Below are 16,431 nucleotides of genomic sequence, written 5' to 3'. Positions count from 1 at the left end.
TCACTTTCGTGAACACCCGTGGGGCGCTGGTAAGGCCAAGGGGAGCACTGTAAACTGAAAGTGCTCGTGGCCTACCGTGAACCGCAGGCAGCGGCGGTACCGCCGGTGGGCCAGCAGAACGGGGATGTGGAAATAAGCGTCCTGCAAGTCCAACGCTACCATCCAGCCTTCTGGGTCCAGAGCAGCTAAGACCTGAGCCAATGTCAGCATTTTGAACTTCTCCTTCCGGAAGAAGCCGTTGACGTTCCGTAGGTCCAAGATAGGGCGCAGGCCCCCTTTGCCCTTCTTGGGTACCAGGAAGTAGTGGGAGTAACAACCACACCCTACTTCTGGTCCAGGAACGCGCTTGATGGCCCCCTTGGCCAAGAGGGCCGTAATTTCCTCTTGCAGAAGTTGCAAGTGATCCCCCGACACGTGGTGGTATGGCGGTGGCATGGCTGGAGGGGTCTTCTCGAAGGGGAGGGAGTAGCCCCTTCGGACGATTTGCAGCACCCACATGTACGACGTGATAGTGCGCCAGTGGAAGTGGTGATGGCGAACCCTGCCCCCCACTGGCGTCACATGGGCCTGAAAGCACGGACTAGGAGGGTTTTGAGGCGGATGCTGCAGGGGAAGGTGTGGACTGGCCTCGCTGGTGTGCCCGACCGCCGCCACGGCGGTTTCCACAGCCGCCACTGCGCTGTGTATTAGTCTGCAGGGCGTGGCTGGCAGCACGTGTGGGAGCGCCCCTTTCTTGGCCACGAAAGGAGCAAAAGGCACCCGTTTGCTGGCATGGGTCCGAGAGGCGCAAGGACTTGGCCGTAGCCCTGGAGTCCTTAAAACGCTCAAGCGCATGGTCTGCCTTTTTGCCAAAGAGGCGACGGTCATCAAACGGCATGTCCAGAAGGGTGGCCTGGACATCAGCCGAAAAGTTGGCGGTCCTCAACCAGGCGTGGCGTCGAACTGCCACCGTCGTTGCCATCGCTCTGCCCAGTGAGTCCGTGGTATCCAGCCCACACCGGATGGAATAGCGTGCCGCAGCTCAACCCTCCGCAAGGGCTTGGGCGAGTTTAGTCCGGGCCTCCTCCGGACATTGTGGCAGCACGTCCGCGACGTGTCCCACAGAGTGTGGGTGTAGCGGCCTAAGAGGCATGCGGCATTGACTGACCGCAGTCCCAAACTCAGGGACGAGAACACCTTCTTACGAATTGTTCATACCTCTTTGATTCCCGATTGGGCGGAGCCGCCGGGAATGCGGTCTGGGAAGTAGAGGCCTGGATAACCAGGCTCTCGGGGGTGGGGTGGGTGGACAAGAAGCAAGGGTCGCCCGGAGCCAGGCGGTAGCTTCTGGCCACGTTCCTATCTACAGGCTGACCTGTAGCGGGCTTGGACCAAGTGCCCAAAAGAACATCACACAAGGCCCATTAAACGGCAGCAGAGGCTCAGCCGAGCTTGCCTGCGGTTTAAGGACCTCAGTGAGGAGGTTAGTCCTCACGCCCGCGACGGGGAGCTCCAGGTCCAAGGCCTTGGCCGCCCACGTCATCACTACACTGTAGGCGCCCTCTCCTTCGTAGCCACGGTTGGAGGGGAGACAAAACCAGTGTCTGGCGAAGTGTCCAGTCCACTGGCATCCCCAAGCTCACATGTCCAGTCCTACTGAGACTGGCAATCCTGTGCCAGAGGGTCCACAGACACCTCCCAATCTCCCTCGTCACCCATCACCTGAAATTCAGGTTCAACGGATGGGGCCGGTTCGCGGAAATAAAAGTCTCCATACAACGTCGAGAATCGGGGGCATGATCGGGGACAGCGTCGCCCGTAGACGGCGTCGGGGGTGACACTCTAGGGGCCGGCGTCGGTGAGGTCGACCGGCGACAACACGTATCCGGAAGCGGATCAAGTGGAGGCCTGCGGCGCCAGGACCGAAGTCGCGGGCGGCGTCGGGGCCGGAGCACCCGGCGGCGTCAGAGCCGAAGCACCCGACCCGATAGGCCCCCCAGCCACGGAGCCCGGCGGAGAAGGGAGGGACCTCATGGCCATGAGGTACCGCTCGACCTCCTCAGGCACGAAATCGTGCCCAGGGACCGAAAGGTGTGGGGCAGACTGCGGCGCCCGCGACTCCGTCGGAGCCGCGTGGGTTGTGTCACCTGAACCCCCAGCCGTGTTGCGTGAGCGTCGGGGTGGGTCAGAAGAGCGATGACGCCTTTCCGACCTCTCATGCCTCTTACCTGACGATCTTGATCCCGAAGACCGATGCCGACTCTCGGAGCTACGAGGGCTCCGACCCCGCGACCGGTCCCTCGACTTCCTGTAGGATGGGACCTTGAACGGTTTGGGCCGACTGCCGGATCTGAAGTCGCTTGCGGGACCGCTCCCTCTTAGCCTTAGACGTCAGGGCACGGCAGTCGGAGCAGGTTCGGTCGTCGTGGTCGAGGCCTAGACACTGAAGGCACCGGTAATGGGGGTCGGTAACCGACATCATTCAGCTACACTTGGAGCAGGGTTTGAACCCGGGCATCCCTACCGGCACCGTAGGAGTCGAACGACTCGAGAAAAAAACAGATAAGAAGATCAAAACAGTTTAGTCAAAAAGTGAATAAGGGGTAGAGCTTCTCCGGATCTGCGCTAGCTGGCGCGGAAAAAAGAAGAACTGACATCAGCGCGCGAGGGTGGCGTCTAAGTACTCCGGCGACGTCATTCCGGCGCTAACGACGCAGATGACGGATGCGGAGCCGCGGATGACGCCTACCGATGCGCAGGGGTATTGCTACGCAAAAGTTTCCGGATCCAGTCAGACGCCTGGGGATATTCTAAGGTAAGGAATCTATCACGAACGTGTCTCTTTCAGATAGGTCTGTTAATTCTGAGAAAATATTCTTCATTTTCATAGGATTTTTTTCAGTCAGCCAGAGTGAACAATTTTTTAAAGTAGAAATGTTGCATATTGTGTTGCAAGAGTAAATGAATGAACAATGACATGGGTAATAAAAGTGCTTAATTGTATAAATGTGTGCGATGCATGACATCATGGCATCAGGACATGCATGACATCATGGCATCAGGACATGCATGACATCATGGCATCAGGACATACAAACAAGATCATCATCATAAGGGCCCATCCACTAGCCACTTGCCAACATCTCCTAATTGACCAATTTCATATGAGGGTAAAGAAATATTGCTGGTGCATATTCTGCAAGAATAAAAACATGATAGGAAATCAATAATAAAAATGACAGTGTATTAACTACTGGAAACAGATGATTTATCTTACTTTTCAATATTTTCGTTTAAGAAAGGAAAGATATGTGATCTATTAGCTATAATTTTAAGGCCTGAATTGTTTGGCTTCTCATGTGGAACAGCCCAATATCCAACAGCAAAAAGAACAATTGATCGACAGAATGCAGAACAATGTCATACATTCACCCGAGTACAGAGATCAGGGCCTAAATCCATCGTTCTTTTGCTCACCATGCCATTCCAGTTTGGACCCAGCCATATGCAAATCAATCTTGACCCTGTGCCCAATGGGAACAGTCCAGCCCGAACTGCCAAGCCAGGTCCCCTCTGGACTGGAAACAAGGATCCTAGGACCGGTTTTGGGGATTTTACCCCTCATCAGCCAGGATAGCTTGACTCCAGACGTCTGGGCATACCTGTCCCACTTGGGGTGACAAATGCAAAAGGAACAATTGATGGACAGACGTGGGTCTCTTGCTCACTGTGCCACTGGATTCAAGCAAGCCTGGCTGATGAACGGTGACATACCCCCGAAACAGGTCCTAGGATGCTTGTTTCCGGTACAGGGAGGACCTGGCATGGCAATTCGGTCTGAACTCTTCCCATGAGGAACAAGGACAAGTCTGATTTGCATATGGCTGGGTCCAAACTGGGGTGACGTAGTGGGCAAAAGAACAATGGATTTAACCCAGATCTCTTGACTGGGGAGAATGTTTGAATCATTCAGCATTCCGTCCATTATTTGTTGCCGTTACACTTTTCACCCTAAGTGGGACAGGTATACGCACACGTGGGTCCCTTACTCACTGTGACACTGGATTCAAGCTAACCTGGCTGATGAAGGGTGACATAACCCAAAACCGCTCCCAGGATGCTTGTTTCCGGTCCAGGGAGGACCTGGCTTGGCAGTTCAGTCTGGACTGTTCCCATGAGGCACAGGGTCAAGACTGAATTGCATATGGCTGGGTCCAAACTGGGGTGGCGTAGTGGGCAAAATAACAATGGGTTTAACCCAGAGCTCTTGACGGGGGAGAATGTTTGAATCATTCAGCATTCCGTCCATCATTTGTTGCAGTTACACCAATATCCAACAGAACTTGTCAGACAGAACACCAACCATGCATACAAGACAGCCCCAATAGTTGTCAGAGGCTCCTATCACAATGCTACCAATGGCACCCAGTACTCAGACCACATAATCATTAAACAGACTATCCCTGACTTCCAACATAGTTATGTATTTAATATTTATGGCTGTAGCAAACTTCTACGATGCATACATAATTTAAAGGCTTGTGTTATGCTCTCTGCACGCTATCCCAAACACAATGCCACAGCGCCCAATTAAACGTGGCAGACAGGGACTCATGATATATATATATATATCTATATATATATATATATCTATATATATATATATATATATCCGACTTTGCAAAGATAGGACTAAACAAATACAATGAGACCAGTCCTCCTTGGCTCCCATAAATGAACTCCCAGAACCTACTGATTACTCCAGACCAAAAGTACATATTAGACAAAATACCTGCATTTACAATGCACACAATACTGTAAAAAAGAAAAGACCTGTGCTTTGTGGTAAGCTAAATAGAGTCAGGAATACTGACTTGAGCTAGACTATACTAGGGTCAAGTACTGACCTTTTGTACTTTGACCCCCTTTTGGCTTTTTTTAAATAACTTACCTTACTTCTATGAATGTTTTATTGAATTTTATTTAGATTGTAACCCATATAGGGAGGCATTTTAATAAATTGTGTTTATACCTTTCATATTTTATCTTGTGTGTTTACCTGTTATACCATGTTTATTAATTTTCATGTTGTGTGGAGTTATACAAACGGACAGTGCTTGATTTCCTAGTCACTACTATAGAATATCGTGACTATTCATTTTTAGTAATCAGTTTTCCCCTAGTATAGTCTAGCTCAAGTCAGTATTCCTGACTCTATTTAGCTTACCACAAAGCACAGGTCTTTTCTTTTTTACAGTATTCTACCCCTACCTGTGTATAATTACCAGGGGAACCTTCCATATATTTTGGTGCACAATGCACACAACCCAGTACCAAAGCCATACGATGGCCCATATGAGCACCAATAGAACCCAGAAAGCATCATCTAGCACCATCAAAAACACAACATTGTACCAAAGCCATGTAGTTGGCTATGTATTAGCAGTGAACAACACACTTATATACTTTCACTAATCTTTACAAGCTAATCTAAAGAAATTAACAAACATATCATACCCACAAGTGCACAACATTGTATTAAAGCCACATAAATGGCAGAGATGTCTCAAAACTGAAGAGCTGCCCTAAGTTTAGCTTTGGACTACTGTGCACTTCAGCAGAATGAAACAAATGACAAGTTTTTTTGTACAAACCTCCATATGGATTATGTACTACACAGATCCATGACGATCTAGCTGGCAGCTTTACAATATAATTACCATCGACTATCCACCATGGTTCAGTACTATGCAATATGAAACAGAATAAAATAAAATGTTCATAGTGTCTCCCCCCTCCCTTTGACTACAGTCAGTAAGAAACCTAGAACCGTATAGGATTCCAAAAGAGCAAAGGGACCATACAAATCGCAGAAATGAATTATACAAATGCTCATAACATCATGTAATGGTCAAATGAGTATATAAACATATATAAGCAGCTGTTTCATTTTACTATAACTTACTTGCTCTCCGTGTTTTTAACCTTCAGTTGCTCTTCTCCTTCATCAATTTGTTCTTCAAGTTGTTTTATTTTGGCCTCTCGCTGCTCAGGTGGTTCTTGTCCAAACAGTTTGCTGGTCATCCCCTTCAAGGAGAACGTCCTCACAGTCTAAAATTTAAAAAACAATGCAAGTCGAGTTTTTTCTAGCTTACAACAGAAACGAAAAAATATATATCTTCAATAATTCTCCAATGTTTAGAGATCTGCTGAAACACTGAGGGCCCGATTCACGAAGGTAAAGTCAGACCAAAAATCTCACTTAGACCAGAAGTCTAACTCTGTTACTTTCCTGGATTCACAAAGTTAAGTGACTACTAGTAAACTTACTTGTAGTTTAGTTAGATAGATGGATGCACTGTGTGAGAAGATGGCCTGGTATATGCTGTCCACTAATTAAAGTGGGCACCCTGTACCAGTCCAAACAGCCCGTATGATGTTTGAGGTCAAAGATAACCTTTAGAAAGCTATCCTAGTGGTAGTTGTGGAGAGCTGCCTTCAGGCTTAATCTTGAAGGAATGTAAAGCAGCTTGTTTTACCAGAATATCACCTCCTGAATTAATTAAATGAAAGGAGAATCACACAGTAGTTATAAAAATATGTATTTTTTTTATATAACACTCTCTAGTATCCTCTACATGAGGATACAACACAAAGCACACAATAAGAAGTCAATAGAACAGTTATAAGTAGCACAATACACAGTGAGCTCCAGGGGGAGACCAAACCATATACTAAAATAGTGGCATAACAACCACGACTCGGGTCATGAGAAGGTCTGGAGCACATCCAATTGTCAGGACCCCAAGGAACCACTCAAGGTGAGTAGATAGGGACCCCACGGTGGACGGGTGGTGCGTGTTAACACTACACGGGTTTCGTACAATTCAATGGGGAAGCTGCTGTTGAAGTTTTCAAATAAATTTTAGGACCCTTCCAGGTGGACTTCGAGGAAACCCTTTGTAACTTAAGAGGTTGGAGAGCCACCCCACCCGTGGATACCAGAGTAACCGAGTTACCTTTCCCAGGGGAGCCAGGTGCATAGGTCTGAAGTGGCGTCGGAAACCTCTGTCGTTTTCAATGGCGTGTTTCAAAGAAGACCTGCTGCCGGGAAGGAAGAAAGTGTCCGTAGGAATGCAAGGTTAGATTCGTGATGGGAGGAACCTGAAAGCAGAGGGGACAGAGTCTAGGTCACTTCAGAGTGACCAGGGGCTCGGTAGACAAATGCCCACCGATGTCGGGTGCTTCAGGTACGAAGAAGGGATGCTTGACTCTGCAACCACGAGGACCAGCAGGCGTCGACGATCTCCAGGAGCCAGATGCGAGCTGTCCCATGAAGGATGTTGAGTGTTGAGGGGTCGGTGTCCAGCTGGAGCACCAACAAGCCTTGGCAAAAGCAACCCATGCAGGAAGGTCAAGCAGGTTACGGTGTGGACCAGCAAGGTCCAGGGGACTCACCAAGTAATGGGGAGTCAGGGCAAGTCTGGAGCAACTAGGAAAGCCCAACAGAATTCAAGATGACCCTCAGGAGGACCCACAGGCCGAATGACCAGGAGTTGTGAGGGGACCTCGAGCAAGATCACAAAGTACCAGCCCACAGAGCACTCGGAGCGAGGAGGCCAGAGTTCTTTGGTGGAAATATTGCTCAGGGTCAGGACTACACGGAGTCCAATAGAAAAGCTCAAGAATCGCCAAAAAGCATATGCACTTGCAAATAGACGCAGTGCACAAGGGTTCGGGTTATGCATTCCCCTCAAGGGATACTGACTGGCCTCAAAATTGCTGGGAGGGCAGATTGACCTCAGGGACCTTCGAAACCCACCTCCTGTGTTGCTGGAGTCTTCAGAGCCCGGAGGAGCTCGGGAGCAGCAGACCGGTCAGTTGCGTTATGGTGCCTGCAACTGCAGGGGAGTGACTCCTTCACCCCAAGGGAGATTCTTCAGTTGTCATGCACCACAGGTCCTGCATAGAACCTATAGGGCACCGACAAAGCTTTGGACGGAGAGGGAGATGAAGTCCAGCCCAGTCGAGGTCCAGCGAAGTCCAGAGTGTCCAGACAGTCGAAGGTCAGTGGTTTCTTCTTGTATAATCATGTCCACGTAAAATCTAAAGAGCTACAGTCAGGTAAGCCCTTTTGTACCCACAGGAGAGGGTTAGACAGATTGAGGGGACCCTTCTAGGGGAGGGTCAGGACAGGGGGAAGGTTACTCCCATGTCCTTTGTCCAGTTTCACGCCAGAGCAGGAGCCAACATCTCCCAGAACTGGTTTGAGTTGGACTATGCACAGGGACACCAAATGTGCCCCAGGTTCAGACTTTCAGGGACTCTCAAAGTGCACCCACCCAGCCCCAATACACTAAATCCTGTCTGGGAGGTGGTCACACCTCCCTGTGACAGAATGCCTATTGTGCTGCTTTCCTCTGCTCGAGTTTGGCTCAGCAGCAGGAGGGCAGAAATGTGTCTCTGGTCGGCAGCATCCATTTGTTGCTGACTGGGTCGAGAAGGCTGGCACCGGATAGACCAGTGACCACACGAAGGAGCTTCAGAAGGGTGTAATCATACCTCCCACACCGGTTACCGGTGTGGAGGTATGATTCCAAGGTGTTTGATACCAAACACAACATGTTTTGTTTCAGCCGTTTGCGAGATAGCATGTACAGCTAGGTTATAATGCACCTCTACCTATATGTCTGTCTGAGTCACAGACAACCTGGGAGAATGGTCTCCCAAGGTTGCAGAGGGGCTCTGCTCATGCAGGGGCCCCCACTCATGTAACACCCAGCAACCTGCCTTCAGGATTGTTCAGGCCTGCTATAGGGATGACTTATGAGTTTTAAATGTAGTGACATATAGATATAGTGAACCTATATCTAAAGCACCAGCGCACACAGGCTGCAGTAGCAGACCTGTAGTTCTATTTTGAATGTCCTCTCATGGGTGGCATAATAAATGCTTCAGTTCATGTGAGACCTCTGGGGTACCTATGCTCTGGGTACCATATACTAGGGACTTATAAGGGTACCCCAGTGTCCAATCTGCAGTGTGCCAAGGCACATGCATAACAATTTTAAAGGAGAAAGCAGATAGACTGGGGTCCTGATTAGCAGGATCCCAGTTGGACTAGTCAAAACAGTGTGACATCAAGGAAAATGTGCGGGTAACCATAAGAAGCAGATCCAACTTTCCTACATACTATTCAAGCAAACCTCCAGGGCCATAACCAGAATATCTCAGCAGTCAAGTTTTGCAGGAATTCCATTCGAACACTAGTTTCACAGTTCTCAAAGTACCCATTTGCCCATGAAAAACTGGTCAGAATGATTGTAAATGTGCACAATTTGGGTACAATAAGTGATTCTGCATGCTAATCTTCATTCCAGGCAGGAAAACTCTGAACTATGGAGTATTTTTAATGTGGAGAAGACAACATTAAAAGTTACTTACTTGTGATCCTAGTTCAATTCCTGGGATTTTTTTCATACGCTAAGCACACTCTTGTCATCTAGTGTTGTTTTTCTTCAAAGAAGTCTGTCAAATCACGCAACATCGTATGATTCCTCCTCTTGATGTACAATGCGTATGGGCACAACTATATAATAGATTGTTTTTTTCGCACATCAGGTGAAAGTATTATGGAGTGTCAACGTAGTTATGTTGCGTCAAGTGCAATGTGCAGTGAAATGCAGTAGTCAAGAGATGCAAAACATACAGGCTTCCAGGGAGATGCGTGGGTGTATGTGAATCTAAAGCACTACACACTATGAATAGAAGATAACAGAGTAAGCATTAGTTTCCGCTCGTCACATTTGTGGCTGTAGACGCACATGCTTAGCATTTATTTTATTTTTTTACTAGCAGCCCGTCCCGACGTTGTCCGGGTATGAATATCTGATGAAAAGAGTGGCTAAACTTACTAGAAAAATACCAGCAAGAGCAGAAAGAGCCAAAAGACGTTGAGTGAAAACACTCTGAACACTTTTAAAAGTGCAAAAAAGCTAGAATAACACCCAAAAAGGGAGAGCTCAATGCTCCATGGTCCTGCTAGCAGGAGCTGGAAAAAAGAACTGAAAGTGGAGGGAGTTGCTGTGCATTCTGGGATACCAGGAGAGATCTGGAAAGTTTTCTTAAAGGCAAGGTATCCCTTTTTAAGCCACATAATGGCAGCCTACGAGGGCTTGTCTGTTCTGCCCTTCCTCTCTATCATTCCAAGGATTTGGTGAAGGAGGGGGGAGTGTTTTCCATGGTGAAACCTGGCAGACAGGTTTAAATGTGAATTTGGTGGAATATCCTTTCCATTTCTAGTTGAAGTACTGGACAGTGTAGCCTAACATGTATAGGCTGCATTATTTGTCTTTAAATTCTCTCTTAAGTGTCTATTCAGGACTGCAAGGAAGACCGCTTAAGAGATTATTTTTGATTGCTCCGGGGTTCCCGCACAGGAGCGGGACTATTCACTAGATTATGACTATACACAGAGATCCCCTACTACAGAAGGCTGTGTAAACGGCCACGCCCCTAGAGGCAGGTGTTTATAATTGACTTGTGCGTGATGAACAGTGCTTCCTGCCTTCCATGAATCACACGCCACTGAGGAAGGGATTAAGAATGTCCTGAAACGTGTCTGGCTGTTTATTTCACTGGTGTGATTTTGCTGTCGCTGATCGCAAGCAGCTATTAAAGATTATGAGCACGATTTAACCTCTGGACGCCTCTTCGCTTTGGGGATATGTATATATACATATATCCCGTCCCGAAGTTGTCCGGGTATAAATTGCTGCCGGCCAGTAGTATATTGTTTTGTAGGATTTCGTTTTGATAGCATTTCTTATCTGTGACAGGCCTGTGAAACGCTCCGATTCACAGTGCACTGCTGATGCACTTAAGAGTGCGCAATTGAGTAGTGTGTGAACTCGAGTTTCCCTACTTTAGTTTTCCTTGCAATATTATATAGCGCGAACTCGACAACATGGCATGAGCACAATTTACAGTACAGAAGAACACATTCATTTGTGGTAGGCACGGGGAGTAAAAGCCATTTGCCTAAAGTTCGCAATTCTTGAACTTGTGGCGGGAGGTGTGTCTAAAAGTGTATGTGGGTGCTGGCCATCAATGAGAGAGACTGAAAAAATATGAGTATGTTACTGGAGATGTGGGCCGCCGTGCCACCAATGTACTTACCGGGGGAGGGGTAAACACCCATTATTCCGCAACTTTCTTTCCGCATACCATCACTCTGCATACTTTCATTACGAAAGTACCATGACTCCGCAATGCCATTATAATGCATGGCATTGAATTTTATATGCTGTTACCACGCATACATTCACAACGAAATTCGTTGTAAATGCATGAATGGTAAAAGCATGTTTTTTTAATGTTTGGATAAGGTAAGTATGGGTATAGGGGTATATGTTTTGGGGTACTGAGGTATATGTTTTGGGGTGTTTGGGTATTTTAAGGGTTCAGATATAGTTTTGGGTTATGGGGTACAGGGGTAGTTTTAGGGTCTAGGGATAGGTTTGGGTTTTGGGGTACAGGGGTATTTTTAGGTTTTAGGGCTAGGTTTTGGGGTATAGGGGTATTTTTAGGGTTCAGGGCTAGGTTTGGGTTTTGGGGTCGTAAAAACAAGGGTACATACTATTCTGACTCACTATTAGGAAGGGAGGCCCTTGGCACGCCCCTTCCTAATAGAAACTTGCCAACACTATTTTGAGAGTCACCGACACACAAAATAGTGTTTGTAAATACCACCACCCTTGTTTGCATCAGCAAACGGGACGATTTCCCGTTTGCGACTGCAAAAAACAGTCGTACATCTGGCCTCTAGTTCCTGTAAACCAGCCAAATGTTCATTGATGTCAAACAGTTTGTTTGCCGCTACTGTGCCTACATTGGCGAGGTCTGGGACCCACATTCCCCCCAAACAGGATTTCATATGGAGTACGACCACTCAGGGATGTTCTTGGGATGTTGTTTAGAGCCCTCTGGGCCCCATATAGGTGATAGACCCATCTGCGTCTTGAGCCTAGAACCCTCACTGTTCAAGACTGCTTTAAGTCACGGTTCTTCCTCTCGACTACCGAATTTCCCTCAAAATGATAGGGATAGGAGTGTACCGCAAGGTGACACCCAAACTTCCCATGGCTTCTTTGTAAGCCAGAGAGCGAAACTCCGGATCCTGGTCAGAATGTAATGTGCCAATTGCGTATGTCCCGATGAAGCATCTCAAGTCTTTGATAACAGTCCAGGCGTCAGCTGAACGCTGTGGCCATACCGACAGGAATCTGGAGCATGAATCCACTGCCACCAAGATGTACTTTTAAGCCCTGTCTGAGGAACCACAGTGATCCAAATAAACACAAGCTAAAGGCTTGTTTGAAATCAATAGAGGTGTCTGTGGGGGACGTGCTATGGGGAACTCTTTATCTGCTGGCAGATGTCACATATGAGGACAAAGTCCTTGGTCTATTTAGTAAGACCAGGCCACCAATAGCGCTGCTTCAGTAATTTAACTGTAGCAGAAATCCCTGCATGTGCTAAACCCAGACCCTCATTCGCAGCTAGTATTAACCCCAATCTGAGATCAGTGTTTGGTATAACTCTATCTCCCACTCCTGGTATGTGAGCATACGGAATGTTTTGTGCATCTAACTTGAAGGAGTACTTGAGTGGAAAGCCTTTCGGCAGGTGTGTTGTTGTCTGCAGCATTGACAGCCACCATGATATCTGATGAGGAAATATAAATGCTGGTCCCCGAAAACAAGTGCTGGTGAGCCTGAGCTACGACCACTGGCTTAAATTAAACACTGCCTACAACTCTTTCTGATTCACCACTGATTTGCATCTCTCCAGTAGATGACAAAGTGCTTGAGAGAGTGGCAGTAAAATTATTCATGCCTCTGCCAAATGTACTGGCCTATAATTCCTGTATTTGAAACACTACATCAGTGAAGTACTTCTGAACCTATGCTGCCTTTGGTTTCAAGATTAATCAAACTAACTATGCAGCTATTTCTGACACTGCTATGATTAAAGAAGCTCCTTATACAATGCAGAAGTATAGACCACAAGAGCAAGGCCCCTTATTTCTAAGTTCAGATTTTGTTCTAGTCACAGTCTTAACATCTAGTAAACAGTATGGTAAAGTGTTGGAGGCATTCGTAAATGAGCAGCTGATAAGCTATCTTGAGAGGAACAATCTACTCGACACCTCACAGTCAGGCTTCCGCGCTGCACACAGCACGGAGACAGCCCTGATTGAGGTGACCGACAACATCAGAGGTGCCCTCGACAAACATCAGTCATGCATTCTGGTACTCTTAGACTTATCGGCTGCCTTTGACACCATCTCCCATCACATCTTAGTCAGACGACTGTGGGAGTATGGTGTCAAGGGGCAGGTTCTAAGGTGGTTCATCAGTTATCTGTCCGAGCGAACTACCACACTACAAACTGATGAAACTCTGGCCAGTACACGGCCAGTTACCAGAGGTGTGCCTCAAGGCTCAATCCTCAGTCCCTCGCTTTTTAATGTTTATATGGCCCCTCTGGCCAAACTCATTAGGGCACATGGTTTTGACGTGTTATCATATGCGGATGACACGCAAATACTTATTACCCTTGACCATGATATCAATGATACAAAAAAACGTTTTAGAGTGTCTGATCAAGGTTAAAAACTGGATGAGTCTGAACCACTTACAACTAAATGGTGCAAAATCTGAAATAATGACCTTTGGTCAAGCGAGTGCACATTGGACTCAAGACTGGTGGCCCCCGGAATTGGGGGAATGTCCAGTCCCAAAAGAATCCGTCCGCAACCTTGGAATCCACATGGATAATAAATTATCCATGAAGGACCATGTGAACCATACTGTCGGGACCTGTTTTGGAATCATGCGAAGCCTCCGCAGAGCTTTCAAATGGATACCAAAAGAAGCTCGCAAAGTTCTAGTGCAGGGCCTCATAATAAATAGGTTAGACTACTGTAATTCCATCCTGCTTGCCATAAATGAGTGCCATATAAAGAGGCAACAAGTTGTTCAAAACACTGCTGCCCGTCTGATTCTTGGACTCCCAAAACGATCTCCTTCCTCTCCAAGCCTAAAGAATCTACACTGGCTCACAATAAAAAAAAAGAGTCATTTTTAAAAGGAATTAGTTACTTACCTGTACACTATAGTTCTCCAGTATTATCTTTCATAGATTCACATGCTTGTATCTTCCCCGTCGTCATGGTGGGAGTCTCACGGTAACAGAATGACCAAGCAGTATCATAGAGAAGAAAAACTGCATAGAAAATCCCCATAGGGGCTGTACTATTTGGTAACCAGACCATTTCTTTGTTTTGGTCCAAAAGCCAGCCAATCAGAATTGCTGCCCTGCCCTCACACTCCCCAGCAGCAGCTTCCTGCCTCAGGTTTCCGTCCCCGAGTGAGAGACATGGATAAATACCGAGAACAAGATCTGCCTGAGAAACGGGGAGGCGGGCGGGCGCATGTGAATCTATGAAAGATAATACTGGAGAACTATAGTGTACAGGTAAGTAACTAATTCCTTCTCCAGTATTACATCTTTCATAGATTCACATGCTTGTATCAGAGTAGTAAGCAGTGCTCACCATACTTGTAGCGTTTCCAGGACAGAACCTAGAAGGAAGCTCTGCCGCAAAGCAATGACATAATAGTAGCTAGGAAAGCATCAGCAATACGATAAATGCATGTAAGGACAAGTCAAAGTACTGTATATCAAAAAACAATATGCCATTAGGCCATACCTTACTGGAATAGACGCTTCAGAACAGCCTGTCCCACTGCCGTGTCCTCCTTCCACGCAGTGTCTAGACAGTAGTGTCTTGTAAATGAATGCACACTCTTCCACGTTGCTGCTCTGCAGATGTCTGGCAGTGCCACTCCTGCGAACAAGGCCATCGAGGTTGCCATCTTCCTCGTTGAATGTGCATGCACTTTAGAACATAGCGGCTTCCCCGCTTTGTCGTGACATTTCATGATAGCTGAGGATATCCATCTAGCAATACTCAGTCTCGACAATGGAAGACCTTTTCTCTGCCCTTCAAATGCAATGAATAATTGCTTGGACTTGCGGAACGTTTTTGTCCTTTCAATGTAGAACTTTAGGCATCTGGAAATGTCTAGAGAGTGTAAGGCTTTTTCTGCTTCCGAGGTAGGCTTGCTGAAGAAAGTAGGTAAAATAATGGGTTCGTTGAGGTGAAAAGACGTCGCCACCTTGGGAATAAAGGTAGGATTTGTTCTCAATATAACCCTGTCCTGACGAATTTGTAAGAAGGGCTCCTCCACTGAAAAGGCCTGGATTTCGCTAACCCTCCTTGCAGATGTTAAGGCGAGAAGGAGGGCTGTTTTCCATGACCGGAACTGCAAGTCTGTCTTATGTATGGGCTCAAAGGGTGGCCTCATAAGCTGCGATAGAACTGTATTGAGGCGCCACGGCACAGGTGGGCGTTGGATGGGTGGGAAGACTCTAAAGAGTCCCTTGATAAATTCCTTTATTACTCTGGATGACCAGAGAGATGGTTCATTTGGCTTTCGCCTGAATCGTGATATTGCTGCTAAGTGCACTTTGACTGAAGCATGCGACAGACCTGACTTTGATAGTAAAAGCAGGTAAGGCAGGATACCTTCAGGCTGAACCTCAAACGGATGCAAGTTTTGTCTGTTGCACCAGTGGCAGAAACGGGTCCATTTTGCTGTATATGTCTTGTTCGTTGATACAGCTCTCGCTTGTGAGAGAATCTGCCTGCACTCTTGCGAAATATCTAGATTCTGAAATTCACGCTCGTGAGGTTCCATGCGGACAACTTTAGAGAGTGTAGGTCCGGATGCAGAATCTGCCCTTTCTTCATGGAGATGAGGTCTTGAAATGTCGGGAGCTGGATCTTGTTGCCCCTCGACAATTGAAGGAGGTCTGAAAACCACGCCTGTCTTGGCCAGGCTGGTGCAATCATTATGATCCGGCACGGTTCCAATCTCATCTTGCGCAGGATGCGCAGTATCAACGGGAACGGAGGGAACGCGTATGCAAACCTTCCTGTCCAGTCCATGAGGAATGCATTTCCTATGGATCCCTGTTGACGGTACCTTGACGCAAAGTGAGCGCACTTTGAATTGCTTTGAGTCGCGAACAAATCTAATGTGGGAGTGCCCCACCTTTGAAACAGAATGCGAATCTGAGTGTCGTGTAGTTCCCACTCGTGTGTCGCATTGGGAGTGCGACTCAGGGCGTCCGCCCGAGTGTTGAGGACTCCCTGTATATGCTGAACTTGGATCGAAATTTCGTTGGTTATGAGCCATTTCCAGATCCTTTGCGCCAGTGTCGACAGCTGTTTGGATCTCGTCCCGCCCTGTTTTAGCAGGTAAAACATGGTCGTGGTGCTGTCCGTTTGGATAAGTACTGACGATTGTCGTATTCTGGGAA

The 16,431-nt window shown here is 47.3% G+C and overlaps 1 protein-coding gene across 3 annotated transcripts in view; it reads right to left on the bottom strand.

Annotated features, from left to right (window-relative positions):
• SNX4 (sorting nexin 4) overlaps positions 1 to 16,431 on the bottom strand; it is a 499,472-nt gene that overhangs the window by 61,665 nt on the left and 421,376 nt on the right. For all 3 annotated transcript variants that reach the window (XR_015308499.1, XM_086957435.1, XM_086957434.1), the window contains one exon: positions 5,945 to 6,090. Coding sequence is in view for 2 of the 3 variants with exons in the window: in XM_086957435.1 (XP_086813561.1) it covers positions 5,945 to 6,090 (146 nt within the window). In the remaining variant the exon portion in view is untranslated. The remainder of the gene's footprint in view (positions 1 to 5,944; positions 6,091 to 16,431) is intronic.

Source organism: Lissotriton vulgaris, chromosome 2_1 (genome assembly GCF_964263255.1).
Source record: "Lissotriton vulgaris chromosome 2_1, aLisVul1.2, whole genome shotgun sequence".
NCBI classification, from domain to species: Eukaryota; Metazoa; Chordata; class Amphibia; order Caudata; family Salamandridae; genus Lissotriton; species Lissotriton vulgaris.
The sequence above is the reverse complement of the archived record's forward strand: the minus strand, read 5'-3'. Positions and strand labels throughout refer to the sequence as shown.